Genomic DNA, 10,822 nt, shown 5'->3' on the forward strand with positions numbered 1-10,822 from the left:
TAAAAACATATTTAGATAAATAGAGGAAGCAAGAAAAGCATGTCATAAAATACTCAAGATCGTGGCACGTGGTCTCTGACTACCCAGGGGGTTCCAGGGTTAAATACATACATATACCTACTGAAAATATATTGTTTAACCATTTAACTAATGAATATTCAAGGTCTAACTTACAAAAACAAACTGAAACTTTTTGTTTGTCTGTCTATTCTGTTTTCCGTTTGTATCCGAACGCGCAATATTTATTGACGACAAACCACGATGGTGCCCGTTACACCGACCTCCTCGCTCCTTCGAGCAGGGTACAATAGAGACTACAAACATGAGAACACTGTTATTGGATAAAAACCAAACACAGTCTTATTAAAATAACTGAAAAGTTATCTGAAATTTGAATATTAAATTATTATGTAAGTATACAGTGTCCACCGATCAAAATATTTAGAAGTTATCTTCATAACGCGTAAAGACAATTTCGTGATGGCAGCACTTTCTAGTGGTCTTCATTGTCAAGCAAGACACACCTTTAGAGAGTTATCATTTTTCGTACAGGATTAAGAAAGTATAAGTACGTGTTGTTTGTGGAAGTTGATAGAGCAGGGATGGAGATATCCTCAATATAAGGTAAATGTCCCAGTAGTTGACACAATAGTGACAATAATAAAAACGTTGTTAGGGAAAAACTTTTATTACGAAATCAGGCGGTAACTAAGTAACAAATTTTGGTAAATCAGTCTTCTATCTAAATTATTTCCTTACAATCAAGTATCTAAATAAACGTTTTTTTCTATTTTCCGAGAAAATTCAAACAGTCTCAAAATGTACCTATAATTGATAGGAAATTTTTCACTTCGCCCAGTAATTGACAAAGCAGTTTTACATTCTGTGTTCCAGTAATTGATATGAAGTCATCAACAAAAAATAATACAAAGTATTAAAAATCTGTCATAGCAAAATTAAAGTAATTTTCAAACATAAACACATTAAATATTTTTAATGTCTGAGCAACATATTTTATGCATTAACGTTATTTGATAGGGGGTATCAATTACTAGGTTTTTGATTTTTTCTTGTCCTAGTAAATGATACTCGTCACAAATAAGTAAATATAATAAAAATTGGTAAAAGAAGCATGAGCAAGCGAAGTAACTTTACATTCAAACGTAATAAAAACAATACTTACCCGTAAAATGACATAAATCAACTGCAATATCGTACCGGCGAACACTCCGACCTTAGTTATTCAATTTACAAAACACAAGTAAACGCGTTGATGCAAACGGCTACGCGCGAAAAAAAATTAAACGTCAAATTGAATCGATGCAGAATACTGACACTTTGGTAGTCAATTTGAGAGACTTCAAAGTTCAAATATTTACAGGAGTGCATTTAAAAACTTAATTAGTTTTATTATTATTCAACCATAAAGTTGAAACTATCAATTACTGGGACGCTATCAACTACTGGGACATTTACCTTAATTAATATTTTTCGGATAATAGTGTATCTGTGTAGGAGTAGCCGTTTACTGGAGCTTATCGAATAGGTGGCATTGGCACAGGCTTAAAACTTAACAAAATAAATTAAGTGGCATCTCGTTGATATTCTACATGTGTGGAGCATCGAATGCGTCGTGAGGTGACTGGTTTAAGAGAAATGCTTGCACCCCGCCGGCGACTCTCTCGGGGCCAGACCGAGCCCGACCGCCGACACCGAAGGACAAACAGCCGGAGCTTTCACAGTGAGTACACGCACCTTCACTTTGTGGACTAGGTTAGAGAGAAAGTATGCCCGTGATCTTGATTTTGATGGGCCAAAGTTGTTGTTTACTACGAGTAGAATAGGATTCATGGAGTTTTGGTATTGTTGTAAAGGTCGCGAGCTTCTAAAAGTTGTAACTTACTATAAACTTACGTGCTTTTTTACGTCCGTCGTTCCGTTTTATAGATGTTGTGTTGCTATAAATAAATGGTTTCTAACTGTTTAGTATTCTCGACGGCGCTTACTGAGAAATAAGATCAGGGAAAATTTTCCTTCCTTAGAATTGTACCAACAACGTAACGGAAAGGTTGCAAACCACTACAATACATAAATATGTTGATTGGCTGTCGTCAAGAGGGAATTAAAATTGTAATTATTGTGTATGGGAAATTATTTTACTCGTTACTGTTAGTAGCAATTAGCATTATTATAGTTGCTATGAAACTGAAGAAGGTAGTCGAGTAATTATGATAATAAATTATTATTATTATAAACGAGATGCGATTTATAATAACGATGTATCAATTGATCTCTAAGTATATTTGTTTTATGGTTGACTTCAACGCTATCCATGATGCCTATTCTATTCTATTCTATTCTTCTTCTTCTTCTTATCGTGTCGACGACAAACGAACAAAGTCGCTAAATAATACATGCCCAGAACTGGAACCTTTGTGCATATCCCTAAGGTCTAAACTGCCTTCCTAAGCATGGACTAGTTCACATATCTAGATGTGCTAACATCTAGATATGTGAACTAGTCCATGCATATCTAGATGTTAGCACATCTAGATATGTGAACTAGTCCATGCTTAGGAAGGCAGTTTAGACCTTAGGGATATGCACAAAGGTTCCATAGAATAGAATAGAATCTAGATAAGGTTAGACTGAGCTACCACCGCTCCCTGATGCCTATGTGCATATTATAATTTTTCCACTTATATCCCTATAGATATTAGGTATAAAATCACAGACCGTATTAAAACGTCCACATATTCAATTAACATAACTAAGTACCATATAATATAACTCATCCAACAATCTCAGGTACCAGGACAACATGACTATCTGGGCGTTACTAGCCGTGGTGGCGCTGGCGACGGCGGCGCTAGCCCAACAGCAGGAGTACCCCACCAACACCAAGTATGAGAACTTCAACACCGACTCCATCATCGCCAATGAACGGATCCTGCTCGGCTACTACAAGTGCGTCATGGATAAAGGACCCTGCACCAAGGATGGGAAGAATTTCAAACGTAAGTTGTTTTTTTTTGTTGTTGTTGGTGGTTACTAGTGTTCTATGTATATAGACGAACTAAGCTTCACCTTCCTATTCTGAAGCATACATTTTCAATTTAGAGAGTTCAGTGCTTCTTCAAATGTGTCCACCAGAATTTGCTGCTTGGTACAATTTAATACTGCTACACTGTAGAACAACTTAAATTAAGGTTTAAAAAAAAACACATTCCACGTTTTATCGCTATTTGTAGCCTGTAATCTCGTCGATGGCATTAAACTGGAAAGACAGGAACATAAAGTGCATATCCCGAGTGTACACCGGAATTAGGAATAAAGGAATAGCTGCGAGCTTAAACCGGTTCGATAAAAAAACTTGGTATGGTTGACTAGAAAGAGCTTAACTCTACTCTTTCTAGCCAACCATACACCCTATATTTATAGATGTATGATGTAGTAGACAGGCTAACTCTATGACCATTCAGCGATCTAGTAAAAGTGGTAAAATTAGTTTTTAAGTTAGTCTTTAACTAGGCTTACATCTAGAATTAGACCTTAGATTTAGTAGCTATACGATTAGCTATATGATTTCAATTTAATTTATATCCCAAATAAATAATGAAAATGTAGGTTGTAAATTACGAAAACCGAAATGCTTTTGTATGTTAAAACCTCGTTGTTGAGGTCAGGAGATCAGTCGAAGTAAATAACCTACATTTTGGTATTCGCATCGAGTGTTTACACCGAAAAGCCAACGGCAACATCTATCAATACGAATTTTAAGTTTGAATTCCGGCAGGGGCAGATATTTGTTTACAGATAGAGATTATAAATAATCGTCGTGTGTGAAACGCTAAAACGTTATGTGTGTTAGTTTTTCGATGTGCCTCTTTTGACAAAAACCGCTTACATTATAACCTTTATTTCATCATATTACCATACCTCTACAACCAAAACCATTCCTCTTCACAGGAGTCCTGCCACTCACAATAACGACCGCCTGCAGCCACTGCTCTCCGAAACAGAAGACGGTGGTCCGGCGGCTGCTTCTCGGCATTCGCGCCAAGAGCGAGGCGAGGTTCATGGAGATGCTCGACAAGTACGACCCCGGCCGCCTCAACCGTCCCGCTCTCTTCACCTTCCTGGCCAATGGCAACTGAACTGCTGTCTCTTTCTAGAGGTCCAGTAAAGACTAACCCTGGTATTCATAAAAAAAGTAATTGAAATTTTAGCTATTGAACTGTTTTGACTGGTTTTGACACTCTCTGACAAAGGTCAACTCTCTAGATCTGCCACTTTGTGAATAACAGGGTCTTCAGAAGCCGCCGCCGTGCAATGATTGTTTAAAGTTTAAAGCGAGCTGTTTAGGTTATAATGCTGCTGAATAAAAGTAATTTTGATCAAATTAACTGTACTTATCGGAAATACATAGTAAGGGAGGCTGTTGATATTTAAGTTCTCAAGATAGACAAGTAAACCACGATTAATATCGAAGATCTATCTCACAACTGGTGGATAGATAGTTGGAAAGAGAATTCAATGCAGTTGGGTTTTTTCCGTGTTCCTAATGTAATAAATAAATCGAACTTGTTTGTCAGCAGTAGAAACAAGGATTTCTAGGCGTTGCTGTTAGATAAGTAGAAAATTGGAATCATGGGCCATTCTTTATAAAAAAATATATGTTCATGGATTTATAGATAAATATAGATACCTATAAGTATGGATAATACTCAAACACGAAAAGGCACATAGCCCACTGTATTACCTACATAGCCACATAGTTATTAATTAATCGGTGAAATGTAACTTTGAACAGCCTAATCTTATCATGTCACAATTCACATCGGGGCCAACAGTTATTCGATTCTCTAAACAACATCGGCTCTGTGTTTTTTATAACATTAAAATCAGGAACGTGTTATGATTATACGAGTTGAATTTGGTTTACAGAATCGAACGGTATATTTGGTAGAATGTTATTGCGAATTGTTTTCTTCGCTTAGAACAAAACACAGGGTTCTCAATGTTTGTATATACCTAAGTTGTTTAGATGTAAGAATCGTATTACATATTTAATTAAGCACATAAGTTATGCATTAGGTAATAAAAATCAGATCTTATAATAAAACATAATACCCTCAGTGACGCTCTTTCAATTACTTTACATAATAAGTAACAAATAAAAATAATAATCAAGTACCTACAGTGGATTTTCCTGGTAATCATCCATCTAAGAATGGCACACATCAGATGCTTGTCAATTATGGTTGTATCTCATATTGAACCAGTATAATTATTAGTGCATAAAATGCGTATAAATATGAGATCAAAGCACAGTGACATACTGCGCTTGTCTTAGCTCGATCGATATTGCTCCGCTATAGAATAAAGGGTCAAAGAAAATGAAGGTTGCAATAATAGTATCGATGTTGGTGGTAGCTGCGTGCGCTCAGGAGAAGTACAAGTCAGATTTAGAAGGAGACTTCGATGTGACGGAACTGCTGAACAATGAGAGGCTGCTGCTGAGCTACACGCGCTGTCTGATCGACAAGGGACCTTGCACCCCTGAGGTTAAGGCTGTTAAGGGTGAGTGAATATTTTGTATTTGCTAACATGAATTAGATAAGAATACAGTAAATTAAATAACGGTTCCATTTCTTGTTATGATGTTGTTCTTAAGTTTATGTCATTAATTTAAAGATTGTAACTTTGTTAATCGAATGACGATTGTGTACAATGCCTACTCTAATACGAATTGTAATATTCATATTAAGTAATATGCATTACGAGATAACAATCACAAACTTTATCTCGAAATAAAAGAACTATTGAATAAGCTATCAAACTGTAACTGAAACATTTACACTGTTATTAGTAATCTTACGGAATTCTGACAGTTATAAATTTTAGACAAATCAGAGATCACAAACCTTTTTGGGCTGGGCACTTTTTCAATACGAGTCTGGACATCTGAGACTATAATATATTTTTTTTAGTCCCTGTATCCATTTTATTAAGTGCGGCGCTCCAAATTAAAAGGGGATTTACCTACGGTAGAAATATTTACCGTACCTACCTAAATATATTACAAACAGTGAAAAATACAATTACAGATAATCTCAATTATCTTATATAATTATCGCTGTCGTAGAAAATATATCTAAAAACAACTAGTAATTATTTTTGAAACGGTAGCCGTGCCGATGTCAGGGCGATGTTGCGTTCGTATTTGAATAGAGGTAAAAAACCGGCCAAGTGCGAGTCGGGCTCGCGCACAAAGGGTTCCGTAGTAAGCACAATAACTTAACCAAAATTACAGTTAAATCAACCTATCTCAAAAACTATAAGAGATACTTTGATCAAACCAAAAATCGTTGAAAGAGTTAATTAGCATGCATCACCTCTATTTTTTTTAGAATTTTATACCCCGTAGTTTTAAAAATAGAGGGGGGGGGGACATACTTTTTACGACTTTGAGAGCTGATATCTCAAAAACCGTTCACTTTAAGAAAAATGTTTTTTAGAAAACTTTATATCATTTTAAAAGACCTTTCCATTGATACCCCACACGGGTATGTACATCGAAAAAAAAAATTTCATCCCTCAGTTACATGTATGGGGGGCTCCACCCCCAATTCTTTTTTTAGGGTTCCGTAGCCAAAATGGCAAAAACGGAACCCTTATAGTTTCGTCATGTCCGTCTGTCCGTCTGTCCGTCTGTCACAGCCGATTTACTCGGAAACTATAAGTACTACAGTGATGAAATTTGATGGGAATATGTGTTGTATGAACCGCTACAAAAATATGACACTAAATAGTAAAAAAAAGAATTGGGGGTGGGGCCCCCCATACATGTAACTGAGGGATGAAATTTTTTTTTTCGATGTACATACCCGTGTGGGGTATCAATGGAAAGGTCTTTTAAAATGATATAAAGTTTTCTAAAAAACATTTTTCTTAAAGTGAACGGTTTTTGAGATATCAGCTCTCAAAGTCGTAAAAAGTATGTCCCCCCCCCTCTATTTTTATAACTACGGGGTATAAAATTCTAAAAAAAATAGAGGTGATGCATGCTAATTAACTCTTTCAACGATTTTTGGTTTGATCAAAGTATCTCTTATAGTTTTTGAGATAGGTTGATTTAACTGTAATTTTGCTGCTACGGAACCCTTTGTGCGCGAGCCCGACTCGCACTTGGCCGGTTTATTTTTTACTATTTAGTGTCATATTTTTGTAGCGGTTCATACAACACATATTCCCATCAAATTTCATCACTGTAGTACTTATAGTTTCCGAGTAAATCGGCTGTGACAGACGGACAGACGGACAGACGGACATGACGAAACTATAAGGGTTCCGTTTTTGCCATTTTGGCTACGGAACCCTAAAAAGAGATGTCGCTCTATAAAATTGTATTGTGTGCACTGACTGGCTTGCGTGACGTCACAGCAAACTGTGAGTCTAAAATGTGCGGTGGTGGTACCAAATTAGCGATACAGGTGAAATTGTGTCAGCGACTCATCGCTGGGAGTAAGACAGCAGAACACGTTTACCCCATCGGTCATCGGTTCTTCGACAGATGTGACCAGCCCATTGCCACTTAAGCTTACTAACTCGGTGAGCTATGTCGGTGACTTTAGTTCTCTGTCAGATTACTTCGTTCCGGATGCGATCTTTCAAGCATAGCTCCAAGCATAGCTCTTTCCATAGCTCGCTGAGTGACCTTCAGTTTGTGAACCAGTCCCACAGTAAGTGTCCACGTTTTAGCCCCATAGGTCATAACCGGTAGGACACACTGATCAAAGACTTTCGTCTTGAGACTTTGTGGTATGGGCGACGAGAAGACTTGACGAAGTTTGCCAAATGCTGCCCAGCCCAATTGTATTCTTCTATTGACCTCTGATTGGAAGTTGTTTCTACCCAGCTGCAGAGTCTGTCCAATCCAGTGGCGTGCTTTGGGAGGGAATACGTCCAGCAGTGAACTGCTATAGGTATGACGATGGATGGATGATGATGGATTTGTTTATTAAAATCTCTACCTAATCATCACTATTATCATCATCATCATCAGTATCTTCATCATCAGCGTCGCTGACTTTAATTATTAGAGATTCTGTAACTCTGTCGATAAAATCGTCGAGAGTGCACATCTTATCTTCCTCTTTTATTGTGTGGCTGATGCATGCTTGCCATTTCTCAGGAGTAACATTTTTTATACCTTCTAGTAGTAGTTTTTTAACTTCCGCCATTTTGTAGGTTGTGTTGTGTCTTGCGACATGCCCCTTCACTTGAGCCCACACCAATTTTTGAAATTGATTAAAAAGGTTTATTATCCCTGAATTTAGTAGGAAGTGATGCCATGCTAAAGAATAAAATAAAGCAATTAAAATTAATTCGATACATGGTTCGTGAGTCGTGATCCTACTTCATATTATAAATGCGAAAGTTTGTAAGTGTATATGTGTATGTATGTATGTATGTATGTGTGTATGTTTGTTATTTCTTCACGTCAAAACGGCTGAACCGATTTTAATGAAATTTGGAATGAAGTTAGCTGACACCCTGGATTAACACATATGTTACTTTTTATCGCGGAATTCCCACGGGAAAACTTATTAAGGCGAAGCGAAGCTCGCGGGAACAGCTATTATATTGAAATATTTGTTATTTTTGTATTAGTTTACTTGAGCAAGTAAATATTTAGATTTATCTTTTTGTATAAAAATATTAAGAAAAAATTATTGCCCAGAAATGGATCGCAATTTTTCATTTTTTCGGTAAAGAACTTTTTTAGTAGCATCACTTATAAAATGTCAGAATTCTTTCCAATTAAAAATCAGAGAGTAAATACATTTTTAATTCTTCTCATTCATAGACAAACTGCCCGAAGCCCTGGCGACGAAGTGCGCTAAATGCACGGACAAGCAGAAGGAGCTGGGCAAGAAGCTGGCCGTGGAGCTGAAGCGCACGCACCCGGCCGTGTGGGCGCAGCTCGTGGCCAAGTACGACCCCCAGGGCCAGCACCAGGCCGCCTTCCAGGAGTTCCTCACCAAGCAGTGATACCAGGGATCGAGTAACCAGGCCGAACGACAACGCGAATTGGTGATATCAAATATTGGGAAACAAAGCTGGACCGAATAAAAACAGTTTAGAAACAGACACTTTGTTTAATTTGTCTTGTCATTATTATACAACGCTCTTCTAAATGTTTCAAAACATACCAAACCTTCCGAGTGCTGCTCTTGAGCTTGTTTCCACGTGGCGTCGAATGTCTCGTCTGTGAATTGCTCCCCGACTGCCTCGAACACTTTTCTGACGACAGCGGGGGTTCGCGCCGCAAACATGTCTCTGTGGGTCACGTTCAACAGAGTCAGTACACTCGGATTGATACACGACTTGATGTCGGTCTCACCTGGCAGGTTCGCTACATCAGCCTGACAGGCACCCGGCGGCACTACAGGGTAATCCATATCAAAGTATCTTCCCGAAGGAAGGCCAGCTCTGAGTCTAGTGTCGGTTTCTTGACCTGGCTTCACCATTTCTCTGTAAGTTGTCTTAAAAATTGCACATTCAGGTTCAATGTCTTCTATTTTAGGCATTGTTGGTAATGGCTGCTTGTAGTTAAGAATGTGCGTGAAGGTACTGTACTTTATGTTAGTACCGTCAAATCCTCCCCACATTTCTACTAGAGGTTCCAAGAGCTCGGGGTTGAATCGCATGTTCTTACTGCCACAGTGTTTGTAGACGACTTCTTTCGGCAACCATCCACATTTTTCTTTATCAAAATACTTAAGTTCCAACTCAAGTTTGCGAAAAAACGTAGGGAGGAATAGTTTTGAAATACATTTCCTTAAAGAGTTCAAATGTGCCAAGCATTTCAGGAAAAATAAATAACCAGGATTAATATCACAAAATTTCATGCACTCTGCAAAACTGTCAGGAGGATACAGTATGCCAAATGTGAATCCTTCAGGTACCTCCTTGATGTTCTGGTTTGGGGCAAGTTGAGCGCCTATCCTCGGCTTATGGCTGGCTAAAAAGTCTGCTTCGCGGCTCGTGATGACCACTTTGTTGGCTGTTCCCAGAATAACTCTATCATCAGTTACACAGCATTTACCCAATCGCCCGCGTCTGTCTACATTACACCTATAACCGTAAGTCAAGTCAGGGTTAAATGGGGGTCTGCAGTAATGCCTGTCGGTCTGGACCCCGGGCTCTTTGGATCGCGGAGTTTTATCTGGTAGAGGGTGTTTAGGCATTATTAAATCGTAGAGTGACCCCTCATAAGGAATTTTGGTGCCAAACGTGGTTCCTGTTATATCAAATCCTTCAGGCAGCATGGGCGTCTGATCGCGAACTTGTCCCAATGGTTTTTTCCAGTAAGACGCGTAGACTGTTTCCTTGAAGTCTTCTGCGAGCATTTGAAATTTGGTTTTCATTGGTATGTTGATGAGGCTGGCGACTTGTCCTATAGCGGCGTTCCTCATATCGGGCGGAGGCGGGTGCCGGCGGGGTGGGGGCGGCCGGGGCGCGGGGGGCGGGACGAGGGCGTCCCCGAGCAGCGCGGCGGCGTGGTCCTGCAGCAGGTAGTGCGCCAGGCAGTCCGCCGCCGCGCCCTCCCCCCGCGCGCTCGCCACCCCCGCCGCGCAGATTCGGGGCTCGCGGTCTATGAACCTGCCGAGGTTGCCTTTACCTCCACTCGCTGAACATTTATTGGCCATTTCTTTGACTTTGGAAAAATATGATGAATAAGAGTTGCTTTCTTAATTAGTAAATCATCTAGGCAACTATACCGAAATTAAATAAATTATTGTAAACAAAACAT

The 10,822-nt window shown here is 38.9% G+C and overlaps 2 protein-coding genes across 2 annotated transcripts; one reads left to right on the plus strand and one right to left on the minus strand.

Moving 5' to 3' along the window:
• Positions 1 to 2,808: 2,808 nt before the first annotated feature.
• On the plus strand, positions 2,809 to 9,064 carry LOC105398096. The gene is made up of 4 exons (XM_038106234.2): positions 2,809 to 3,017; positions 3,970 to 4,154; positions 5,382 to 5,583; positions 8,873 to 9,064. Exons 1-4 carry the CDS (start codon positions 2,822 to 2,824, stop codon positions 9,055 to 9,057), a joined length of 768 nt encoding a protein of 255 aa, XP_037962162.2. The 5' UTR covers positions 2,809 to 2,821; the 3' UTR covers positions 9,058 to 9,064.
• Positions 9,065 to 9,148: 84 nt separating this feature from the next.
• On the minus strand, positions 9,149 to 10,820 carry LOC105393166 (EF-hand domain-containing family member B). The gene has a single exon (XM_011564901.3). The coding sequence runs from the start codon at positions 10,716 to 10,718 to the stop codon at positions 9,165 to 9,167; it is 1,554 nt and encodes a 517-aa protein (XP_011563203.3). The 5' UTR covers positions 10,719 to 10,820; the 3' UTR covers positions 9,149 to 9,164.
• Positions 10,821 to 10,822: the final 2 nt, after the last annotated feature.

The sequence above is a fragment of the Plutella xylostella genome, chromosome 19 (genome assembly GCF_932276165.1).
Source record: "Plutella xylostella chromosome 19, ilPluXylo3.1, whole genome shotgun sequence".
Lineage (NCBI taxonomy): Eukaryota > Metazoa > Arthropoda > Insecta > Lepidoptera > Plutellidae > Plutella > Plutella xylostella.